Raw genomic sequence first — 26,722 nt, forward strand, 5'->3', positions numbered from 1 at the left:
CACCCCTCCTAAGCCCACCCAAATATTTCATCAATATAAGAGTAGCATATGTTCCTTAGGGGATTAAATACAAGCAGGGCAAGATAGTAAGTCAAGTTATTTTGCAGGTCTGCCCTCTTCTTCAGCACCCTTCTCTCAATTTCACCCTTCAGTTCCTGCCCTTGGAACAGGGCAAATTCTTACAGGACATTCTGGGACTGAAAGTGCAGACAAGGCTTCTGTAAAAACACAGAAATACTGCAACTTTTGGGCTCAATGCTATGACTTAAAAGAAAAAAAAATTGAGAGAAAAACTGGGTGATAATGGACACCTTTTTATTTCACCTGCCTTGCTTTTGACAGTTTGCTGTGAGCATTGCTTGTGGTGCATCATTACTAAAAAGGCACAGTGGCCCGTGGTTTCCTGTAGGTGGCAATATTAACAAAGGCATGCATCAATGAGTGGGATTTACTCTCCATCAAGACAGGAGGAATATGGATTTTGAACTAGTGTCCCTTCAGAAGATACTAGTCTAGTTATTTAAAAGTATACACTTGTTATTTCCCTACACAGTTTTCTGGATACCTAAACAAAGATTAACATTTGAAATGGACATGTGAGCTCAGAATCCTTATAACATTCCAAGTAGGAACTGAGTAGCCTGCACTGGAGTGCTATTTCCTATGAAACAGCATCCGTGTCTCTTTCTCTATCAAGGGTTGGGGTTTCTTTTAGGTGCAGTTTGTTTTTCAGATGTGTCTGACTGAAATCTTTAAAGAATTCTTCTCCTGCAAAGACGCAGTAACGCAAAATATAATGTTTTATGGAATTCCATAGCCTCAGCAAAGGCATCAACTACATGCTATTCCAAACTGTGCTGAATTCAAAGATGTTCATCTTCAATTATGTTTCCTTGACCAGATCATGAGTTCATGTGGTCATCTGAGGATTTTTTGCTTCAGAATCCCTTACGAGTTTATATACCAGTAGGAAACCTAATTTGCAAAAAGTTGCACAACCAAGGACTTCCTTAGTGGTCCTACATTGTCATTTCTCAAGTACTGTTTCATTCCATCATGCTGGAATGTACAAATTCTCTAGAAGACAAGACTGATGTTCATGATATTTGCGAGATATGCAGTTTACAGAAAATACTTACCTACAAAGATTTGTGGTTTTGTTTTTTTGGAAAAAATTCTTCCTCCTTTTCATAAGAGGAACTGGTTGAATTTGAAATGGGGGTGGGAGGTGACTAGAGGAATTAGTTATAATAATTTTAGTTGATTCTCAGATTATTTAAGGAGTTGATAAGACTGGAAAATTAGAAAAAGTTGTGAGGGTTTGACCTGACAAATATTAGACTACTTACAAGAATTTCTATGCTTTGTTAACTATCCTGCTTTGAAGAATTTTCATTTTATTATCACTTGTGGTGATGTTATCATTGTGGGAGTCTTTTATGTTTTTCTGACTTTATTTTTCCTTTTGCTGAGCTTGGAAAAGCAGAAGAAATGTCCTACTTAGCGTGGTAACAGAAAGAACTCTAACAACACCACTGCCCACCACCGCAAATAGTGGTGCAGCATTGTTTGTTTAGGTCATTTATGGAACACTAAGAAACCAATGTGTGAGGAAAAAATGTCAAAATCCAGGTATTTTACAATTTTTCCTCTACATTTCTAAAGAACACTAAACTTTGACAATTCCTCAGGTAAGCCAGGCTATGAAGCCTAGAAAGAGGTAGCTGCACAGAGAGATGCTTGTGGTGCTCACTATTGGGAAGAGATCTGCATTCCAAACTCTTTTGATAAGGCCTGATGTTCAAAAACTGCTGCCTAAGGTTGCCATGAAACAGAATTACTTCCTTTGGGCTTTTAGAGAGCTTTCTACTAGTTCCACAGTAATGAATCTTGGGGGGGAGGGGGAAGTGAATCCCCTGTAAAGACCTTCTGCCTTCCTAAAGTAACCAGGTTTTCACTGTTGAGGTATAAGGCTCTTAAGAAATACTGAGGCATCATACTAGTCCCATAAGATTATCTTTATTTGTGTCCATTTTTATTTAGCACGTTACAAATTCAGCATAGACATGGAGCAGGTCTGTGTACTAACATTTGCACTTAAATGTTGTGAAGACACAAAGAAAAGCACTGATCTGCAGGGCCAGCCCAGTGGATTGCAGGAGTTACTTGCAGGAAAGGATAACTTGCTGCAGAAATTCAGTCATTTCTACTTGCATCAAGGCAAAAAACCAAGATCAAGTTCTGTTAACAACAGATTGTGTTTCTAATTCAAGTAGAAATCTGACAAAAGAGCACTAAATATACATGCCGGTAATATCAAGTTGTAAAGACAAGAAACCAGTTAAGTGCTGAGAGAGATGCAAGGGACTGTTTTAGCACTTCCCTAACACTTATCTAGAACTTTTTATCCCCATAATAACAGTGGAAGAACTGCTGAGTAGTATAAGAAATGAAAAGTAAGTCCCATCTCTACTACAGCCCTCATTAGGCTTGTAAAGTCCAAAATTTATCATAGCTTTTAGATAAGTAAATTATGTAGTGCTTTGCACCAAAATCAAGTAGACTATTAAGTATCTTAATTTCTTTTTATCTATTTACTTCTTATTTCAAGAGGTGAAACTAAATTCCAATGGCCACTTGATAGCTGATCATGTTTAAAACACAGGAGTAGGATTTAGTGAGGCTTACAGAGAAGTTCAGTGGGTTTACAACAGAGGAAGATAAGACAAGAAATTAAACCAGTTAAATGGTGAGTCACTTCAGACTTTTTACATGTTTACATCTACAACTTTGCTGTAAACTTTATCCTCTTCAGCATATCCCCTCCTAACAAAAAGTTGTCTTGGAATGATTAGCTGTGATATCTCACATTTTTTCCTTCAGATAACAAACAGCATGATGTCCTACAGAACATGAGGTACAGCAGGTCTCATGGTTCCCTATCCAAGTTGGAAGCCCTAAGGTCTGTTTTCCAGCTTAAAGCTTAAAATGCTTTCTCTTAGGACACTTTTACATCCCTCCTTATATAATATATCTCTCAAAGTTAAAACTGACCTGCTGCGTTTCACTGTGTCCTTCACTGTTTTGCAGTTCTGGCTACAACAACTTGTTGCAGAAAGCCAAAAGTCTTCAGAAGTTTATTTTAAGATTGAATCTTTTGAATTCAAGGTCATGGGCTGTAAATCACTTTTTCTCGCATTAAAAGCTTAAGCTTCCCTTCTGCATATTCTGTGAGTTAAGAACTGCCATATCAGTACTGTAGGCTTTAAAGAAACACCAGAATGGAGATGAGAACAGGGAGGTTTCAGTAACTCAGGCTGAATTTGTTGAAAAAAACCTGCACTGTGAAAGAGTAAATGCAGATGCAAATCTAAAATATATACATACATATATATATTCTTTTACACTGATTGTAAAAAATCCGCTTATTCTCTTAACAACTTTGGTTGCACTCTTACTGACTGGCCAGGAATATGTCAAGTAGCAACAAGAGCATCTGCATTCAGGAAGTTTTAGTGCTCATGAAAAGTTGTTCTTAGTACAGTCAGAAGAGACTGAAGATTCTATAAGCAGAAAAAGCTCAGGGGATTGTAGTCCATCCCATTAATAATGTATTTCTGAAGACTGACACCTAAGGCAGCTGACATTTTAATGAGAATTCAGGAAAAATTATTTTTAATGGTATCACTCCTTGGCAAAAAGTGGTCTGTGGTTTTTTCAGTGTGATTTGAAAAGGAGCTCTATTAACAATTTTAGAGGACAACTTTATTTAGCAAGAATAGGCAAGGAGTTGTACTTTAGTCATCTTGTGCTAATCTTTGCAACTTAATGCATCCATTTCTAGCAAATTACTTTACACTAATATAAGCTTGATCACTTCAATGAAGTTATTCTTTCCTATATTTAGTATTTATCCATTGAAGAATACACACAACTGTGCCAAATACTGTGTTACAACAAAACATGCAGTGGTGAATAATCTCTATAATCAGGTGCTTAGAACATGTAATTTCATAATTTACAGCTTTACTGGTGGGAAATACATCCATTATGCCACCTCTAACAATAATTCCCTGTATATTTGAGAAGATCCATTCAGATTAGTATTTTCCTTATAAAACAGCTTTGTGCTACCAGATGTACCACAGTCAAAGTGTTAAGAGTCATTTCATAGACAAAGAGACAACTAAAGTGCAGAGCCTGAGGAATATATACTTTTTATTTACGTTACTGCAGAAAGAGATTACTGAAAGACTTCCTCTGCATGAAGATGAAGAAAATATTTTCATTAAGCTTCAGATGCTGCCCACTGCATTGCTTTTAAATAAAAATGCATACTCTCTATCAGACACAGCAAAGTAGTAAGTAAACTTACAACACATTCCTTTAATATATCAAAATGTTTCCAAGGCAATATTATTAAACTTATACCACAGTTCCCAGTAACATCAAGCTTCACAAAGGAGGCAGAAGGGAAACTTTTATCCAGTTTAAGTGCTCTTCTTTTCTTCACCAAGTAAGTTCACTGTTGCTTTCTTGGCTACAAGAAAATAAAAGGAATTTTAATCACAGGCCTACAGACAAAGTGGGCTACCCACTGTTCTCAAGCTGCATTAATAAAATAATTTTCCTTTTAGGTCACAAAATATGGGCGCTGAAGGAGACACAACACAAAATAAAATGATAGCTTTTGTATACACATGCGCACATATATAGTGATGAAAATGACCAGAAAAAAGATTTGAAAAAATAAAACATAAGCAAGGAACAGCACAATAAACATCATAGACTGCCTTAAAACTACGGTACTGACAAAACAGAGCTGCTTGTAGTGTTAAAGAAATACAGCAAGAAATACACTATAATGATAAAACAGGGTTGGAATAAAGTCAGTGTGTCTGTGTACATGCATATGTACATGCACATGATTTCTTGAAGAAAAAAACTATATGTGGAAATCTTTATATAGAAAAAAAAAGGAAAAAGAAAGAATAAGTGATGCAATGAGGACAGGAAAATCCCATGTGCAATGTGGAAGAACATTAATTAAGACACATGCCTAACAATGACGACTCAGGAAGAGCCATGCAGTAAAATTTCCAAGCATGGTTGGGAAAGGCAGATCATTTAAACAGACAGGAAAACTGCTTAAGTTCAAAAGATGAAATGAGACCGCATGCATTGTTTGGTGGAAAGGAGACTTAAGGTGCTCTGAAATAGTATATAAATAGAATTTCTTTCCAATGAAATTGAAATAAACCGTTGTTTTATCTACTTAATACATTTCCTTTCCTTCTTATTATTGCTTCTACTATTATTATTATTATTATTATTATTAACATTATTAAACGATTATCAGGCATTTTAGAGTACAAGGGTTCACTATAGAATGCAAGGAAATAAAAGAAAAAGTTTAACAACCTACAAGCTGTGATAATAATTATTCTAACCAAATAAAACCAAAGCAATTTCTTTAAGAGTGGGCTCAGTATCTCTTGATCTCCAGAGGAAGGAAAAGTACAAAAACATATAGACGGGAAAGCTTCATTTCCCCTTTTGCTGTTTATTGGAGTTAATTGCTTTACTATACAGTTGGTAGCCCTTCTATACTACCAGGCATTTGAGGCAGTATTTTAGAAGATGTAAGAATACATTGAAACAATAACTGCATTTATGAAAGGTATCTTGTGAGCATGTTTGGAGCTGCCTCTAGGGAGAATATTTATAGTGGTATGTATAGTGGGAAGACACACAGACTATACCACTTTTTCCACTCATTCTAGCATAACTGCAATTCTAGCCAGCAAGATCCACTGCAATTCTCATTTCCTGGCACCTTCACCCAAGTTTACTTTCTCCATTATAACTTACGTAGTCTTCTTACAATTTTTTTTCCCTCTAAACAATAAATATTAACTGTAAATAATAGAGTTCCCCAGGGAAATTACCCCTAGTTGATGTGACTAGTGAATGGTCTGCTCACCCTCTTTAGTGATGGTGTCTGCAGTCTCTGCAGCCTTGTCTTTCAGGTCTTTAACAACACTGTCCAGTCGAGCTTCGTGCTTCAGGAAGAAAGGCCGGATAATCCGATGGTAGAGGAATTCTGCTCCATTGGAAGGACTTGGAGCCATGCACCACAGGAGGAAGCCACACTGCAAGAGCAAGAACAACTGCCTAAGTGGCAGAAACGAGTAAGAGACAAGGTGTCTCCATGACTGCCACAGAATTGAGCACATTCAGAACAGTGCACCATCCCCTTCTTTCTGCATAGTCACGGTTCAGTAAGTGTGCACACCAGTATAGTTACAGGGAATCTTTACACTGGAATAATTTCGTGGATAGTGATAGAATAAAGGAGGAGGGCTGTAGCAGTAAAGCTAATCTGGTATCAGGTGTATGCACTTTTTTTTTCTTTTTTAAAATAGAACTGTAAAACCTGAACATTTGTAAAACATGTGGCACAAACCCGCCAGAAGGTCTGGGTCAGTAAATCACTAAAATTTGAAAAAACATATCCCTGTCCCCTCTGCCTCCCTGCTTTGAAAATGCAGTGGGGGAAAGAATAGGACTCTGTGTATCCCAGGAGCAGAGATATATCCAAGCTACACACAGTGCACAGACAAGGTTTAGTGCTTTTGGATTGCACAGTTTAGGTACAGCTTTTATAAACACCATCTGCTCTCTAGAAGAAAACAAACAAAACACCATAGTATGTGGGGTAAAGTTTCTGCATCTTACAAAAGGGATTGCAAAGACAGTTACTAAATGTACTACAAATACCTGTCTTTACTACTGAAGCATTTCTATTTTGCTTCAGTTTCACTGCCATACACCACACAAAGGTTTGCAAAGCAAGAGCAAACATGTAAGGGACAGGAAGTGCCATAGCTAAATTTGCTTGAGCTATGAAAATATATATAAAATTATTTTACAGGATAAAACTGCAACAAATTAAGTACATTTTCTCAGCATTTGTACAGTTCTTTCAATGCATAAATAGTACAACATTATTCCATGTCAAAAACCTCTCCAGAAAATAAAGGTATAACAACTTTTCACAGACTATCTTATCCTAAACCACAAAACAAAACCACCCTCTGCCTCTGTCAAAATTGCTTTGTTTTCATATCAGGCAGGATTCTGTGTTTGAGGATTTTCACACACTTCTGAGTGGAAAGGAAACAAAACACACAGTCTTCTTCAAGCAAGACTTCCAAATATTCTGGAATATCTCCCCTCTGTTCTTTCACAATAAGGGATATTGAGGTTGAATGTTCTGTAGGTTCTGCTCTTCCCAACTGTAAAATTTTGGCTGTGTCTTCTCTGCAGTGCCGAACCAATTTACCGTCCTTTTGGGTGAGCTTTAAGCTTTCTTCTTTAAACTATTGGATCACGGTGTCAGAATTTAATGACTTAAAGGAGTGTTTGCCCAGAAGATAAAGAAAGGTTTTTCAAACTAAAGTGTCCCACCAGGCACATTTCAGTGAATTACAAAAAATAATTCAATATGGACCAGTAAGTAAAAACTAATGAAGTATCACTAAGTATGGTCAGAGAAAATAAAGGCAAAAAGTGATAGCATATCAATTTTCAAAAGCTTCTATTATTTGGAACTTGATATAACAGGAAAAATATATAGTACTGTCTTATGTTATCTTTCATTAAAAGCTGAGAAATATACTGATTTTATTTCCTGTATAAAGAATATCTGGTCAATTGCCAATAGTTATTCTACTTCTCCCAATACACAAAAATGTTAGTTCTCCATTGTTATAGAAGAAACCCTCAGATGTGAGTCCAACTTCCTCTGAAACTAAGAGAAATTGAAATTTCCCTTTTCTAGTCTAAGAATAAAATTAGTAACTTGATTTTACAGCTCTGTCCTAGTCTAGTCAAGAAAAAAATCAATTCCAGACTTGTTCTCAAATATCTATTACTTTTTAAATGTACCTCTGATTTGAAACAGATGCATGTACACATTTTCTAGAGGACACACAACAAAGTTGCAAATCTCAGTCTTTTCAAACCTTGAGAATGTCAGACTGCTAACTTAAATTTATTTTCCCCTTGTGTCTCATGGAACTGAACTAATACAGGCTATTAAAAATAAGGAGGCTTGTAAGAAGGCCCAGAAAGCTCAGAGTGGTACACCTGTTAACTGGAAAAAAACCCCACAAAATATGTTCTTGGGTTTTGATAGTCTTCTGTCTGTAGAATCTTGGAGCTGGACATGGCCATGCTTGCTGTGTTTCTCAGCAGCAGCTCTAGTGTCAAACCCAGCTGTATTCCATTTTGTGCTGCCAGGATAAAAACAGCTACCAGGAGTAGATCTAAGTGGGTTAGACTGAGCTCAAGTGATTGCCCAAGGAAGTCACTTTATTGCCTGAATTCCATTCCCTCCTCTGGCTGGTTTGGAGAATTGCAAAGAATGTATTTTGTGGGGTTTTTTTCCAGTTAACAATTGTATTGCTCTGAGCTGAGTGCCTCGTAGCAAAGGTTTGCACAATGCACCCAGCATGACGTGTCTGCTACTAATTTTGTTCAGAAATAGCATTCTAGTATTTTGAGACAAAACTGTTGGTGGATCAAGGAGTCTCTCTCCTTCCCACCACCAAGAATATTCCAAGGATGATAAACTGCTGCTTTTACTGGCTACTGTGCTTTAATACCTGAATGCCACAGAAATGTTTAAACTATTAACAGAAATATTTAAAAACAAATCACATACACATGAAATCATTAGTTGCATGCATGTCCTCTGCTTCAGAGAAAAATAAACCCAAAACAGATAAATTAGTAGTGGGCATTACAAAAAAAAAAAAAAAAAAAAAGAAGCCCACAAAATCCAAGAAATCTCCAAATAATTTTTAAGTGGAGAACAAAAAGTATATACAAATATCATAATGCATTTAAAGGAGTTCTTCAACGTGCCTTTCTCCCACCTATAAAATCTGGTGTGCTGAAAACTTGAAGGTGTAAGGAAGGTGTTTAGAAATACTGAGCAACTAAAACTCAGTCTGGAGTGGAAGCTGCAAGCTGTATCAAATAAATGTGAATATTCAAATTTAGCACGTTTTGAAAATGAAAGCAAGCTCGAAATTTTAATGAATTATGTATCTGGGCTTCTACTTCATGAAAGAGACATGGAGACATCATAAACTGCACTACAAGACTTCATGGGTGGACTGAAATGTGGAAAATCCCTGCTTCCTCCTTTTCCCCATGTGGAGTAACTTCCATCCTTCCACCCAGTCAGCAATGCTTTCTGATTCTCAGCCAACACCTGGCTGCTTTTGTATAACAAAAGCAAACCTCTCCTACTAACCACTACTGAGGGTAAATACTTGACTTTTATTGTGCCTTCTGCAGCTATGGTAATTACACAGAAAGCTCGTGTAATTACATAATTGCTTCCTTGTGTTTGCTTTTGCAGAACTGAGAAAAAGTACCTTTCTGTTAAATCAACAGTACACGTAAATGTGGCACTTCTTGTACAGTTTTATCAGAGCCATCTGTGGTCTTTATTTGCTGGGTCAACCTGAATTTCAATTGCGCACTCTTCAGAAAGAGAGCTGAGGTGGCAGGAAGAAATCATTGCCACACCTTTTACTGCCAAGAAGTTAGAAAAGAAGCTCTGAAAATGCACTCTATGAGTTCAGATTTGTGAGTATACACCACTGAAGACAATAGGTTAAAGTCATAATCCTGCTAAACTCTAAAGGGGAGTTGGGGATGTGAAATAAGTGGGTAAGCGGTTAAGAAGATTCTTCCAGTGCCATAAGCAATCCTTCTGGATTCTATTCAGATCAGAAGAACCTGTAGTTTGATCACTACTGGGCTTGGTCTTAAAATATTAAGCCAGTAAAATTTTCATGTGTTACCCACACTAAACTTCAATATTAGCAGATTCTTCTTAAAAACTTTTCCATTTTAAGCTTAATCATTTTGCAAACATGTTTTCATTTTTTATTAATGGAAAAAATAAAGGGGGGGGGAGAAAGAGAGAATTAACTTCATGAGGCAGACCAGAATACTATTTGAAGCAGTAGTATAAATATGTGTTTCTTCTTAGGGAGCTAAGGAAATGAGTTCCAAATGATTGTCACAGTTGAGGTCTGTTAAAGATTCAAACAATGCAGAGGTGTAACCAAGCCGACCAAGACAATTTTTGCCTACAAAATATGACATTTCCTGGAAAAAGCTTTAGGCATCATCAGGTATTACCATTAAAATTTTAAATGACCCCACTACAGTATCAGCCAAGCAAATCCTTTTCAAGAATTCAATGGGACTAAACCAGGCTAACAAAACAAAAGAGAAGGAAGAGAACAGCCCACTGAACCAGGAAATAGGTAACACTTCTTTAAGCTAAACAGTGGACTATCCAGCAAGCTAGAATATCTTCTACGCAACAGCATACATAGCAATCAGCTATCTCCTAGAATAATTTAACATGCTAAAGTTGATTGACACTGTAGTTCACAAACAAAGCACATTAACCAAATCATTGTCGGTAGTCAAACCACACTAACAAATGCACATTAGCAACGAGCTCCTCTGGTACCTACCAATTCCTTTCAGGAATTTGGGCTTAATTAAAAATTAAGTCTGTAGGACTCAAACTATTCTTGTGGTGCAGTTTCCTTCTTTTCTCCCACAGTACAGATGTTAATACCTCCTTTTGCTGCCTTTGTGATTTTACTCTCCACTTTTACTAATGCACTTAAAGCAAAGGTAGAGCCACTCTGTGGGGTTTACCATGTGCTTTCATTTTGTCCAAATTCACCTGAACACCAAGAACTGTCTTTGGGTTTTTTCTTTACAGGACAGTTACACTCTCTTTTTTTTCTAAAACACAGCAGACCTTTCTCTGCCACCCATCCCAATTTCCTCCTCTTGCCTCACAAAACCATTAGCTGTAAACAGATCACTTTCATATTACTAAATTACACATAACCAGCATCTAAAAATAAGGTATGACCCTGGAACGATTCCAAATGAATCTGCTGTCATCTATCCATCCTTGGAGACATTAAATCAAAGGTCTCATTTTTCAGGAGAGGGGTCACATGAACTAACATACCTTCATCATGTAGTAGAAAGGGAACCAGGACAGAAAGATATCAGAGAAGAATTCAGCTATACTGAAAACGCCATACACAACCCAGTAAGTCAGCCACTGTGTGTCATCATCTTTGTTGGGACTTTCAATGGCCTTGATTCTGCAAGGAAAAAAAAACCAAACAAGTGAGCAGAACAGTAGCATCTATAATGGTGAACTTTTTGTGATTTGTTGTTATGTGTGAATCCTCATAATTTAATTACTCTAAGAAAACTAATTAGTATCTATCATACAGACAATGTGCCCAGATCTTCAAGCAGACAAGCTTCTCCCTATGTCACACTTCAAAAAGAAAAGATACTCAAGCTGTGTGAGTATGATCACAACACCTGCCTGGCCTTGCCTGTAACTAACAGGACCACCCTCCTTCTTAGACAGTCGTAAAGGAGTGATTAATAGAGTTGTTGCCTTGAATGAAAAATCCTACAATAGCTTAAATTATCAAAATGGGGTAACCTTGCCTATAGAAGAGGTCTGCACAGTGTGCACCCTTTGGTGCTGCACAACTTGGGGTCCTCAGCATCTACAGTGATACAAGACTGTCATCACTATTCTCTGTTTTTTTACAGAGTTAGTCTAATAAATAGCATTTTAAATTTACTTATATGTACATACACTAGATTCCTCTTTGAAAAGGTAAACTTATCCATAAGATTTGCTCTAAGGACTACTTATCTCCATCACCAATTGTTTTGATCCAAAAACTAATTCCTACAGGACTTGCAAACTCTGATGTGGGCTATGGTGTTGCCGGTGTATTTTGGTTCTGAAAAAATCTCTGGAGCAGTTAATTAGGGGTGAGATAAGAAAGGGTTTATTTGCCAAAGCAATAGGTGATATAGACGCGCGCCGGCCGTGCCCGAGAGGTTACATTTTATAGCATTATCCATCCAATCCCAGATGTGTCCACCCTTTGGCCCTTCCTCTGGTCCGCCCCGGGCCCTCCCCCTGAGAATTGGGTCTGGGGTCTTTTTGGGACCACCTACTTCATCATCTTCAGCTTCATCAGAGTACAAAGGGTATATTGTTACCTAGTTTTTGACCGTACTCTGTGGTTTAGGCCCTGATACGCTGTTCTCCAAACAGTCTAGGCCTTTACCTTGACAAAAGACTAGACACTGCTACTGGATTCAGGGGTAGGTTTGATATAGAAGGCATAGAATGGGGTAAAAGGGTTAGGGAATGTGTAAACAAGGGAAAGGAACAAGGGACAGAGGGGTTTCTGCTTTTAAAACCTTCCTATAAAATTTACAAGTCTTAAATAAAAAAAAACATTAGGGGCTTAAGGCATCAGTGGTATCAAGAAGAGAGTGAAGCAACTGCCAGTAAAGTACTGGTCTTCCTGCAAAATGATTTAATGGGCTTTTGTTCTCCAGCTGCTAGGAGAATGCAGTTCAAGTTTATACACTTCTGAAAACTGGGAGCTGAAAGATGCACTTATGCTTCTTCAGTAAAAGTAGTTAAGTGGAGACTCTGGACTCACTAAGTTCCAGATTAGCACTGTAAGAAGTTTTAAAAGGAAGTGCTAGCAAATCTAAGCCTGATAATGTGAAGCTTAAGAGTATTAAAAAGCATTTGTCCTCTCCAGTCATGCCATAGGATTAAAATCTGTAGACTCATTTTAATGAATTTAGTTTCAATTCTTCTATCACTTATTCCTTTAATTTCAAATATTTTGTTGCTGAAGCAGCACCTGTGGGATATATCAGAGTTGCAGTTTTCTGCTAGTTCCCTAAAAAAGGTTGAGAGTCAGGGAGGTTTACAAAACAGAGATCAGAGAGTTGGCTGTAAGTCCATTTCCTGGTTTGTGAATTAAGAAACCTTGTAGATTCCGTCACTGCTTGATTCTGTACATAACAGGGGAGGGAGGGGAAGCTGGGGGAAATCATTCATGTGACATGCCTTATGTTATGGCAAAAGCACTGGCAGAATCACCACTTGCAGAGGGAACTGGTACAGCTACTGGATTGAGTTACTTTGAAATGCAACAAGAGGATTTGATACTTAACATACATTATTTCTGCTCGGGTTTTTGGGTGGTCACCAGTGCCCCGCAGTGGGAAAAGCAGCAGCCCCTGCCATACCCCATCCTGCACAATAAGGTGATCTTACTGAGGTACAGCACCAGCACAACTGGAAGAACAGGTTTTCCTATTAAGAAACACTCAGTGTTAGGCAACAGGAGTCCAAAGCACTCTGCTCACAGTGCCAACTTCAGCTGCTTCTGCTCCCACTATAAACCACATCTTTTCTATGCCCACCCATCTCTGAAGTATTGTAATAACACTAGGTGAGAGGGCTGTACAAAAAAAACCCACCCTGAAACACCATAAGAATTAAGGAAGAGGGCTATTGATCTGTTTCCAAGGTGTGAAAGTGTACTTCTGGAGGGAAAGAAAAAGTACAAGGACTAATAGGGATGTTAATGAGTGGTGGATAAACAGAGCAGAGAAAGGAACTAATTGCAAAGTTTCTCAGTATTAAGGAAAACGTGCTGTAGAGATTCATCATGTGAGTTTCTTTAGTTCTGCTGACAACTTCTCCAATAGAGGCATACAGGATAAGGCTTATTTTCCCACAATAAGCATGCTAGTTTGGTGCTTGGGAGAAAATGTTTTGCAGTTAAACTGCCAACAGTCTTGCTCTTTTCTAGTCACCATCTAAAGCCATACACGGATTTAAGAGAGCATTGTTTAATGCTCAGTAGTCACGAAAATCAGTTTTCATAAAAAGAAAAAGCTCAGAATCTCCAATTTTGTGGCAAAGGGCAGATAGCATATCAGTGTGTTAATGGCCCACGCTCTTTATCTTCTCTCCTGTAGAAACAAATGGCCTTTTAGAGTTCCTAAATGCATGCCAAGGGCGTGCTCCCTGTGAATGCTGGCCATCTGCTGCTGTAGTTTCCTTAAGGGGATACATGAACAACATGCTTTTATTGTGAGAGAGTCACAAGCAGCAGTACTACAAGTAGGCAAAACCCCATGTGATTTAGCCAGCTGATGCACCTCTAAATCCACACGTGGTTGTTTTCTTGCGCACTGTAGGGAACTGCACATTTCCCCTCCTTGTAAAATGATCTGATCCAGGTAGGCACTAGGTCAGATGCAGACCCCTACCACACCTGCCAGGTAACAGTCACATCAGCTCAAGCTGCACCTGGTAGCTATGGCTCCAGTCCCAATCAGAGAGAGAGGGAGGAAGGAAAACTAGATACAGCAGAATGTCAGTGAATAAAAGTTTTAGCTGAAGTCAAGGAACGGCAAGTACTTTATAAATATTCTGCTTCTGAATGGAAAATATATCCCTCAGATGAGACTGTCAGTGGAAATCCAGTGTAATATGTCCCTGTTAACTTTTGCCCTTTTATTTATCTCCATCATTTGCTGCTTACACACTATTTCAAAAGTAAGTCACAGAAAACAGTACTTGTCCAAGAGCAGGCACAGATACCTTGTCCTGATATATTATGTAGAATATCTGACTATATGATGTAGAATATTTGAACAGATAGGGTGTTTTATCCATTTATAACTACACTCTTTTGAACATGAGAATCACACCATAATTAAACTTAGTTTTTTAAGTTATTCTACAGGTATTATCCTGGTGTAATGTCCAGTACAATTAACCTCAGGAGAGACACCATATACATTACTTCAAGCCAAGAACATTTTATTCTTCTCCATTTTAAGTCACGAATCAATCAGCCTGATACTCAAAATGCAATCTCCATCAATGAGTGAAAAGATACAAATAAGAGGCATTGACACTACATTCAGCTTTAGGATCACCTTTTTTAAAGTTATTTCTACATTGCAAGAGCAATTAAGTCAATCTCATTAGCACATAACATTAAGACTTCCTAACAAATGAAGGGCCATCCAAAGCCTATATAGCTTCAAATTTAAAAAGAAAGTGATACTGTCATTTTTTAAAAGTTCTGTCTAATGCTGATTTGACTAAATTCCATGTTGCTTATGTGCAGTAATTACATATCACTGAGGATTTTTTTATAGTGCTTACACACTAACTATAGAGGACTTAAAGCCCCAAACAATTGTTTACAGTAGTTCTGCACACTGGAGGTAAGAGCAGTCACTAGGAACACCTTCCAGAATACCAGGTGGTAAATATCACAGCTCAGTTATTTTAAATATAAATGCCTGTCCAACAGCGAAAAGGGCCTGCCATGGGCCAGCACTGCAACTTGTGCAGACAGATGGAGAGACAAAAAAAGCTTATTTTTCAGCCAGATCTGTTCCCTGATAACCCCTCTAGCTGGTGGTGCCAACGGGGAAGAAGGAGCACGGACTGTCATATCCTAAAGAAGCCCAGGACTTCTAAGTCACTATGTAGCTACAGTATCAGAGCATGGGCACGGTTCTGACCTTGTGCATCCTAGAATCAGTTAAACTCAGGGCTAGATCAAGTGTGGTTACTTTATCCTGTTACGTGATAGTAACACAAACTAGTCTAATTTTAGCAAGTTGCCAAGTTCTTTCACTTAAAGCCTCTGACTCATTTAAACAAACAAAAAAACCAACTCTTTTCCAAGAAGACAGTGTTACTCCTGAACTAGCTCTGGAATAACAAATCATTGCTTACAGTTAATTCATACACATAGTACTCACAGGTTAAGTTATGAATTTGGGGGGGGGGGTTTACTGAGCTGAGCCAAGACATGGGAAGCAGAATTAAAGAAATGCCAAACTGTAGCGCTGTAGTCTCATTTGAAGTAATCACTCTTATCCCTGCAATTTACAAGGTGTAACTTTTGTATAAAGTCATTCAACAAGCTTGAGACAAAAGATCAGCATCCCTTAAACCCAGTGCTCATGTTATAGTTAGGAAAGACTGGACCATTTTCCTTCAGTTTTCTAATCAGAGCTATACTGAATAAGTAGTCAGGCATATTTATCACCCTTTTAGCCAAGCATAACCCTTTTTTTTTTTTTTTTTGCATTTAACTTAAAAAACCCTGAAACTACCTATACTTCTAGAACTTATACTTACTGGTCTGCCCCACCTCTTTAGAGCAGGTTATAAAATAATTTACTTCTAGCTATCTACCCAGACACCCCCACAGAGTCAACAATCCACTGCACCACAGCCTGGTGCCTCCCTGTCATCCTCATTCCAGACTCCTCTTGGCAGGCTGCCTCCACGACATCTCACATCGTTTCAGTGACACCAGTACCTGTGTATTTGGATTCACTTTATCATTTTGGCTTCTACATTTTCATCCATCAGCTAAAAGCCTTCTGTCTTCCATCTTTCCTCCTCCTCCTCACCGTCTGCCATAGCAGACCCATGCACTTGCAGATATTGAAAAGATCTTCCTGCCAAAGGCACTTAACACAGCTGCTGCAGTTTAAGTCTACTAGTTCCCTTCTCTCAGAATTTTGTGTACCTAGCAGATGGCAGCAAGCAAATTAATGAAGGAGAGCAAGGGGAGGCTTCACTGTCCATGCAGGGACAAACATAATTAGAGTACACCAACAAACTATATGACAGTAATAGAAGTTTCTCTCTGTATTTCTTAAAAGGAAATAGACTAAGGCAGCAGAAGGACCACACATGATTTTGCCCACCAGTGAAGTCAGTCCCACAGTCTACATGTTAACTCAGTACAAAACTAGTCCTGGGAGAAAAAAAAGAAGCATCAATACTTTTATTTCCCTGTTTTCTGTTCATTCTTGGCCCCCTTTCTCCTGGAACAAGCATCTGCAGAGCCAACTATCAAGCCAGCTCCCCAGCTCTGACTCAAGCCAAAACCAGCTTCCCCAAAACACATTCCCCCACACATGCTGGCTCTATTGCTGGGATTCAGATGTGTCAGTGCCTCAATTCAGAGTGGATCCATCAGTATAACAAACATATTTAGATTTTTAGCCTAAATTTAGATATGAAAGAAAAATTCAAATCTTCCTACAGCTATCATAATATTAGACTCTGTGCAGTTAACCACTTGCTATCTCTAGAAAAGAATGCAAATAATTTGTCCAAACAACAGCTAAGACAGCTATTATTTCAAACAAAGCACTCTAAAACCTAAAAGACAAAAAGCGAGCATTCTTTGAGGAACTGATTTGGCAGAGTATTTGACAAAAAAGTCAAATTATACTTTTTAGTGTCTGAAGCCCCACAAAAAGATTATCAGTCATGAAAGAAAACAGCACATGTGCAGGGGGATTTGGAAATTTTCTGATTATATTTACATTGGGCATTGTGAATCTGGTTAGATATACCAGTTCTCTCAAATCACATCCATAAAGCAGCAGCAGAGCTTTACTTCTGAACTTTAGCACATCATGAATCATTTTTCATGGAGGAAAAAAGTAACCATTTGCCACAAAACTTGTCAAGAGAAAGCAAATTTGCTGCCCTGGCTCTCAACAAACACAGGACTGATTATGTTTTCTAAATAACTGCAACCAAAAAAAAAAAGATGTTCCTGTTTTAAAGGTATGAAAGAAGCAGAGGAACTAGGAGACAGACTCAAGACACCACAATGATATTCAAATTAAGACTTGGCTTGAGTGTTTACACTTCTATACAACCAATGTAGATTGTTTCCTGCTTATAAAATGCCGCAAACAACATTTACGTAGTAAAAACAGCTAAAGTGAAGTAACAGCATAAAATTAGCCAATGCAGAGAGAGGCATGATTGTACTACACTGCTTTTGTCCCTTGAAGACACTAGTAATAAGTTCAGACATTTCACTGCCCACAGCTATTTTCAACTTTGCAACTCTTAAACCAACCATGACAGCATTTACGAAATTTCCAAACCTTTGCACACATTTCTTAGTCATCAAAGGCTCCCTTCCTGCTTGCACTCTAATTTTTCTGAGGCAGTTAACCACCACTAGCTATGGGTGGAGCTACATTTAAACATGCTAGCTCTGGAAAGTTTAGAGAAGCAGTGAAAACTCTGGCAGTGGTGTTTACCTACTTGCCAACACTCACTTTTTCCATCTACTAGCCAGATCATTGCCTTGTGCAGAAGTATTGCTCGCTAGAAGTATAAAAAGTTGCTTCTATCATTCCTGGTAAACTTTTCAATGCTAGTCTACTTTTCTACTTTTGGGGACCAAAACTTTTCAATTTTGTTCCACGAGAGCCTGCAAAACAAATATTAGATTTCAACTTAAAGGAATTATTGTGTTTCATCATACAGAACTTGCAGAAAATTTTCAGGAATGAGATGAGACACTGTCTGACTTACTGGGAAACAGCCAGAAAACTAAGGATTAATTTTGTCTACGTTAAGAGACTCAGGTGGGCCCTTGCTGTGACATGCCACAGACTCTCATTGTATTGCTAAAGAAGAAACTCCTCTATGGATAAAAACACTTAAATCATGTACAAAGCAAAGCTGAAGGTGAACAAGGAGGAATGAGGAGGGCAACAGCTGTACCTGCCAGAAGCTGTATCGGGCATTAAGCAGGGAGTTGCCCCCTCCCCTTGCACTGGCTTTGTGCCACAGTGATGTGAAAGTGGGCAGCAGTGCAGTTGCAGCTGTGCCCCTTCACACCATCTGCTGTCTAACCCAGCAGCCACAGCCTCCAGCTTTTCTCCACTGAATTCCTCATCTGCTGCATGGCACACACTGACAATGAATACAGAGAGTGACATAAACCAAAGAAAATAAACTGCAATTACACAAGGCCTGACAGGCAGGGACCTGCACACCCACAAAACTGTCCTGGTTTCATGTATGAACAGACGGAAACCTGAGCTGAGTTAACCTTCTCAGAGTTTGTTTGTTTCCAGTATATTTTCTTTCAGGCAGGTGTAGAGATGAACAGTAAAACTACCATGACCAAGGTAACCCAGAACTGAATTCCCAGTAAAACAGATTTGGAATATGCTAGTGGGTCAACCACCTGGAAGCCTGTGTGCCATTTTAAACAACAGTGAGGACAGAAGGTGATGTTTCTTGAAGAACACAGACATCTGTCCCACTCCTTTACAAGTATCTTTTCTGCTGAAGAGAAGCTGGACCCAGTACTTTGGCCCTGCCCATGGCAGGTGGGCTGGAACTAGATGATGGTTAAGGTTTCTTCCAACCAAAACCATTCTACCATTCATCATTTCCCAGATAAACAATTCAGTCACTGACAATGGAGAAATGATACACTGACCTACTCCACAAGAGAGAAAAGTAAGTTATCTGGGGGAAGGTAATCTGGTTTTTCTCTTTCAGTACCTTTCTGAGACATTTCAGGCTTGGGTCCATTGTTGAAACACTTGTGTAAACATCAAACTAACACCTTGCACAATACATCCCATTTACAGCTCCTGACCTCTTCCAGAAGCCACAGCTTTTACAGCAAGAGCATTTGGAGGGGTGTGTACAGCTGATGAAAACAGCTGAAAACTATTTTCTGTCCAATGCTAGGAAGCAAAATCACCACTGTTAGTTCATATAGTAGGCTCTTCAGCTGCCTTTTCAAGGGGGAGAGGCAAAATAGGAGAGAAGAATAAGCAAACCACAGTGGCTAGCGCTCTTTATGCTTTGGGTCTCTATACTTTATAAGCACAGGGGACAGCACCCTGACTGCAGTACATGATCCAGAGCAGCAAAAACAAAAGTAGGCAGAGCAAAATGTGGGAAAACGCCCCGTACCAGCTCTGGATTTGGGAGGGAAGGTTAAGCCCACCTGTGCTGTCAGCAGACTGCTCCATGGGCTGGAACCTGTCTGCAGGCTGCCACTGAAGGACATTGGCACGCAGCACATCACATGCATTTTAAATTAGATTTTCACTCAAGATTATAAGTTTCTCATAAAATTTCTCATATAATTTTGTCATAAATATTTCAGCACTAAAAAGGCAGCTGAAGGAAAAGCATGAGCATGAGCTTGAGCATGAGCTGGAAAAAACAGAGCTGGCATTGTATCCACGTGCGTGTTATTCAGCATATTTTTTTGTTTAAGTAAAATTTGTAGCCAAAGACAATTATCCCATTATTCAAAAAAACCCAAAAGTTAAAACCCAAACATCCCACAGTACTAGCATCTGGGAGGTAACTTTTCACATTAAGACACATTTAAAACCACATTCCAACATGAAAAAGAGTAGACACTCTACAAAAGGATTTTTAAAAAATTTTCAGACTTGAAAGAAAAAAATTGGAAGAGAAACCCTATTAATTCATATTTAATTTGCTACTGTCTTGCTTATGCAGTTCTAGGAGCTTGTTTTACCAATTTACTCACCATCACTCCATATTGGAAGATTTAAGATACAATCCCAAAACAGTTTCAAAAGAAATCTAAAAATTTAAATAGGATTTTCCAAAGTAATTACATAATTTGAAAAGTGACCTGAGTCAGATACAAAATATTACGTAAACGTAATTCCTACACAACTTTGTTGTGAAGGTTTTGAAGCTTTGTTGGCTGATATTTTCACATTCAGATTTTATTGAAAGAAATACTTTCTGACCAATATTTTTCACTAAAAATTACTTTTTAGAAAACAAAACTTCAGTTGCTCCAGAGTTCTTCGTTCGTGATCTCCTAAATCAGCAAACACTAGAAACTGTTGGTTGGTTTTAAGCATCACAACCATAAGATGTTTCAAGAGTCTAAAAGTAAGTCAATCTCTCATATCACTGAAAAAATAATAGTGAAGGAACCAGGATTTGACATGCTCAGGATCCAATGGCAGAGAACATATTTTTAAAAGCTGCTGACTGTATTTAAATAGTTACATAAAAGGCAAGCACTGTATTTCAACAATACAGAAGTACAGCTGGGAAGGACTTCCATTTTATGAGTGTATTAGGTTACACACAGAAGGTTTTATTTAGCACATTTCTGTGGGAGTTTGGAACATACTCCACTGTGGTCTTAACAGGAAAGATATTTTGGTCTAAGAACAATATAATGCATGTGAAAGGTTAACACGTTTTGTTTTGAAGAATATCTAAGGAGGCCTTCCTTCGAAAAATGAAGCATTTTAAGGTGAATTACGCTCAAGAGGAGTTAGTCTTTTCCTTTCCCCCACCTCCCCATCAGCTAGGTGGGTTTGGAGTAAACAGCACGCCTTAATGCACCTCTAACCCGAGCCCGCTACATTACCCGGTACTTTGTATCTACAATGCTGGCACTGCACCAGTGCCTTCCAGGACACCCGGGAGTGTCCTCAACTCTAAAACGTCAGTGCGAGTTTTAGCGAACAGCGTTGCTACAGCGATTCTCCTCCTGTTACCAGCAGCCAGGTAAGACCCAGCTTACCGAAGATCTATCTCACTCTGAAGATGAAGATGCTGTGAACCCCAACCCAAAATATAACGCGCTACGGGATCTGTTTATCAACCGTGGAAACTACCCAGCCTCTCCAATGGGTAATTTACGACGCAGCCCTCGCCAGATGGAAGAAGTGGAAGAAGTCTCGTTCTTTACTCAGCACCTTGCACCTGGACATCCCAAGGGAAAGGGGGGAGCGGGAAAAACAATCCTTCGGAGTACGGCCCCGGGGATGCCACCCTGGCAGACTCGGCACCAGCCGCGAGGTATGCGATTTTTGATTTTGCAACACGCGGCAAAGAAAGGCAGGAGTCGCGACACTCACGACACGTAGGCGGGGTAGCCGAAGCCGATGATGTTGCAGAGCAGGGATGCGCCGTATCCCACTACCAGGTACACGGCCACGGCGCCGAGGATGCCTGAGGAGAGAGCAGAGAGCCGTCAGGTCCCGGCGGGGTGTAGCGGGGCGCGGGCAAGGCGCGGGGCTCACCGGTGGCGATGTAGGTGCGGCTGACGCCCGTCTTGGCCTCGATGCGCTCGAGCACGGCGGTCATACAGTTCTTCTCGTGCAGGAAGCGGTCGAACCTCCCGCGCCCATCGCCGCGGCCATGGCTGTGGAGGTGGTGGTCGGCGGCGCTGCTCGCCCGCCCTCGCGCCGCAGCCCCGCTGCTCCTGCGGCCAGCGCAGGCACCCGCCCGTCCCCGGGCCCCGCCGCCCTCCCTGTGGGCGCCGACGCCTGGTGGCGGTGGCGAGCGCCGGGGAACCCATCTTCCGCGGTGCGAGCCCTTTCCGAGCGCAAAATGGAGTCTGGGGGCGCCGCCCCGCCCGGGCAAAGCGGGATCCTGTGTCATTTGGGGGAGCCCCGGGCGCCGACCGTGCTGATGCGCCGGGGGTGGGGGGGGATGAGGGGAACCGAGCTTGCTGCCCTCCTTGCACCGGCAGGGACCGATTTTTAATGTTAGACGTGGGGCCTGGAACATACATCCCTGCAAGGAATGTCCGCCTTGTTCGAGTGGTCAGGTAGCGAGTGCCCTGTATGAAAGACGGCAAGGAGGAGGGCACGCACGCGGCCAGCTCCAGCCCCCGAAAATTGCTCAATACGTTAAAAAAAAAAAAAAAAAAAAAAAAAGACACACCCCTCCCCCAAAGTCCCAGTACATCACACCATTGATTTCAGATGCGATTATCGAAACTCAGAAACGGATTTTATGCACCGACGTGATGCCCCCACCTTCGCACAGCTACCCCGGAAGGGAGGGTGTGTATGTGTGTGTGCGTGTGTGAGTGTGAGTGTGAGAGAGAGAGAGAGAGAGAGAGAGAGAGAGACTGATCTAAGGGCAGCAGCTCCCCGCTGTAACTGTACCCTGGAATTTATGGTGTGTGTGCAATGTTCTTGCCAACTAAATATAATTTACTGGCTGTGATGTAGTACTGGGAACTTCCTCTGCTGGGCTGAGTCTTCCCAGCAACTCCTCTGCATCTGACTCAGCATTACAACTACTGCTGAGGTTCTCCATGCCTTCTTCAAATCTGTATTAGCTCCTAAGTATGCCAAAAAATACTAATCAGTCTTCTAAAGATACTTTTTTTGTGTGTGTCTTATCTTCACCTAAGGAAAAAATAAATGTAAGCAGAGCATTGTGCTATGGAGCTGTCAGTGTCTTGGGGGAAGGCATCTTGCAAAGAATTTAAATTTAACTGCTGAAACACCTTTTATTCTTTCCAGCAACTGTCTTATTAAAGGCAGAGGTGAGGAGAAGAGGGAGAATAATATCTAATCCATAATCCCATTATAAGGTTTGTCATGTAATTTTAACTTTTTTTTTTTTTGGTGATAAAAGTTTTCATCTTGTTTAATAGAATCATAAAATACAGTTAAAAGAGATCTCTGGAGGTTACATACTCTAGTCTTCTGCTCAAAGTATGGCTAATGCCAAAGCTAGACCCTGGTGTTCAGGGTTTGGACTGCTGGGGTCTGAAAATATTCACAGATGGAAAGTGGGCAGCCTCCTCAGACAGGCCATCACTGTGCTCAACTGCAAGCAAAGAGATTTTTTTTTCCTCATGTGTGGAATTGAAATTTCCCTTGATGTCACATGTGACTGTTTCATCTTGTCTTTTGCCCTGATTTTTTGTACTTCTGGGGGTCTAGTTCACGTTAACCTCCAAACAGACAGCTGAAGGTAGCAATCAATGTCCCCACTTAGCTTTCACCTCTGAGAACAAGCACAACAATCCCAGATCCCTGACCCTCCTCCTATGCCATGTGCTCCAGGCCTCTTCTTTTCCTTTCTTTGTTTGCTGTATCCGCACGATGTGTCTTGGGTTTTACAGAGAACAGGGGGACTGTTGGGACAGGTGTTACATAACAGGAAGGGATCATCATGGCTAAGCTTCGCGAACGAAGATTTGAGAAGGTCTCTACCTACACTTGTTACAAGCGTGCTGGTGGCTAAGAAGCCAATACGAGATAGACAAGTCTGATTGCAAAAGGCACAGCAGAAGGACTCCTTAGGTGGTATCAGCAAGACACGATTCTTTCTGCGTTGTCTTTTCTCCTCAAGAGTGATCCTGCATGCTTTCTCAAAAGCATCAGCAGCGTTATAGTGTGTCTCCAGACCTCCCGATTGGAGGCCAGAGTAGACCAGTTAGGGTGATCAATATGGCCAAGGCTGAGATGTTGTTTCAAGGAGTCCATGTGTCTTCTCTTTGGGGCTCCTCTCTTGCGGCAGCCGGTGACAAGTTCACCATAAAGCAAGATCTTAGGGAGGCGGTGGTCCTTCATCCTGGAGACGTGCCCTGCCCAGCACAGCTGTGTTCTCAGTAACATGGCCTCAATACCTGTGACTGCTGCTTGTTCTAGAACAGATGTATTGGTCACATAATCTGACCAGTGGATGTTTAGGATTGTACGGAGACAGAGTTGATGGAAGCCTTCTGGAGCCGCAGGTGGTGGCAGTAGATGACCCATGATTCGGATCCATATAAGAGAGTAGACAGAACAATGGCTCTGTAAACACTGATCTTTGTACTTTTCTTCAGGTGTTTATTTTGCCAAACTCTTTTATGGAGTTTTCCAAAAGCACTATATGCCTTTGCTTTTGCTGTTGTCTGTCTCTCCGTCACATGAAGGGATATGGTGCTTTTAAATTAATAAAGACTACTAACAGTGCCAGACATCCTTAAGAAATGATCCTTAACAACAAATGTGAGAAATTAATTCTTGGGTGTAAACAGGGCAAAATTCTATACCTGAGTTTAAAATACAGTAATATGATAAGTGTTAGCAACTTCACTGAGATTTCCTTTTGGTCACATAAAAAGACGGTGCTGTGTAGCAATTCTCCGTTCATATAAGAATATTACAATATTCTCATGTGCCTCGGGGTTAAAAGTAAAATAAGGTAAACATCACCAAAGGTTGCAGAAAGCAGTGTGACTTATTTTGCTTATGGGTATGCTGGGATTTGGAAAAATTACAGGACCTGCTAAACTGTAAATGAGCAATTCTCAAACTGAAGATTTATGGACCTGAATCATGTTTTGCAGGAGTGTGAGAAGCCCCATGGAAACTTACTCTGATCTTTTGGGTTTTGTTTTCTCTTCTGTGCTTTCACTCTTTACACCTAATAAAGTCCCTCTAAAAATTCTAGGTCTTTTCCATTATACCTGTAAGACTGAAGGGCTGAGGAGGAGACCAAGTAAGACACAAAACTATTGTAGAAAAGAGAATTTAATAAAAATGTTAAAAACAACTAAATTCCTGCTGAGACTTAATAATAACTTGCTATTTTCTTTTTTGTTCTTTTATTCAAAACCAGACTCTTGTGGCATTAATAACTCCCCCAGCTGATCTGTACTAGATAAATGTTTTCAGTGTACTAGGATGTGCTGCATAAATTCCTTTTAGCAGTAAAGTGCATAACTGTTTTGTTTATGATACTTATGTTATAGAGCAAGAGCAAAATAGGTTGTTAGAAGAAACAAACTGGAAAGTCAAATAGAAACAAAGGTAGGGTACTGTACTTAAAAAATAACAACACTCTTCCAGCACAATATGGAGAACATGCAATATTGGGTAGTCCTCTTTCTTGTTCCCAGGAAAACCTGAAAATAAGAACAAGGAAGGAACACTGTAACTTGAAAGAGCTAGCCTACAGAGGAAAGCTAAAGGAGGATTGTGTGACCTGCTCAAGGAACTTCTGCAGGAGAGGAGGAAAAGCAGAAAAGTGCAACAGGACTGTCCAGTGGAGGACCAGGAGGATGAGTGCCTTTCCACCTTGCAAGTTTTGAGACGACTGGTGTCCTAGACCTCGGAACCAAAGCACATGCAGTACTAGCCTATTTGTCCAGGCTACTCAGCCTTTAGCTGTAGGTTATCATGAAATACCAGAGCTGGCATCTAAAGTCACAGGCTACGGGAGGAATTGCACCCTTAGACCACATGCAGAATGACAGGCTGCCTGACAACCCACTGAGGGTTGTGCTCTGAAACAAACTAATAGAAAACATTATATTAGTGGGTTATTTCCTTTTCATTGTCCTCCATTCTTCATTTTCCCTTTTGGTGCCCTAATTTTTTCTCTACCTTTATTTTCCAATTAACGCAGATTAGTATCTTTGCTTCTCCACTTTGATGTTTTAAGCTATTTAGTCTGGTTTTAGGATCACACTGGATAGAGACTTCTTTATCTGTCTTCAACACTGTATGTCTTTCCACCCTGAGCTGTGGTCCACTGCTATCATCCACCCAGAGTTAAAGGTTAGCTTCTGGCTTTAGCACTGGTGTATACTTCATAGACTCATAGAATGGTTTAGATTGGAAGGGACTAAAGATCAATCAGTTTCAACCCCCCTGTCATGGGCAGGGACACCTTCCACCAGACCAGGTTTCTCAAAGACCTATCCAGCCTGACCTTGGACACTTCCAGGGATGGGGCATCCACAGCTTCTCTGGTCAACCGGTTCCAGTGCCTCACCACCCTCACAGCAAAGAATTTTTTCCTAATGTGTAATCTAAACCTACTCTCCGTTTGAAACCATTCCCCCTTTTCCTGTCATTACATTCCTTTGCAAAAAGTCTTTCTCGATTTTTCCTGTAGCTCCCCCTTTAGGTAGTGGAAGGTTCTATAAGGCCTCCTTGGAGCCTTCTCTTCTCCAGGCTGAACTGCCCCAGCTCGCTCAGTCTGTCTCCATAGGAAAGATGTTTGAACCTCTGATCGTCCTCATGGTCCTCTGGACTCACTCCAGCAGGTCCCCATCCTTCCTATGCTTGGGGCCCCAGAGCTGGACTTCCTCCAACCATCTGCTTGGTGATCACACCCAAAGGATATCTTTGT

The 26,722-nt window shown here is 40.2% G+C and overlaps 1 protein-coding gene across 1 annotated transcript; it reads right to left on the reverse strand.

The window, feature by feature from the left end:
• Nucleotides 1-1,997: 1,997 nt before the first annotated feature.
• On the reverse strand, nt 1,998-22,234 carry REEP5 (receptor accessory protein 5). Its single transcript, XM_008921435.3, has 5 exons — nt 21,874-22,234; nt 21,709-21,802; nt 11,084-11,222; nt 5,984-6,152; nt 1,998-4,540 (listed from the first exon to the last, which is right to left on the reverse strand). The coding sequence occupies exons 1-5, from the start codon at nt 22,232-22,234 to the stop codon at nt 4,491-4,493; spliced, it is 813 nt and encodes a 270-aa protein (XP_008919683.3). The 3' UTR covers nt 1,998-4,490.
• Between the last annotated feature and the right edge of the window lie 4,488 nt (nt 22,235-26,722).

Source organism: Manacus vitellinus, unplaced genomic scaffold (assembly GCF_001715985.3).
Source record: "Manacus vitellinus isolate BGI_N305 unplaced genomic scaffold, ASM171598v3 scaffold_23_pilon, whole genome shotgun sequence".
NCBI classification, from domain to species: Eukaryota; Metazoa; Chordata; class Aves; order Passeriformes; family Pipridae; genus Manacus; species Manacus vitellinus.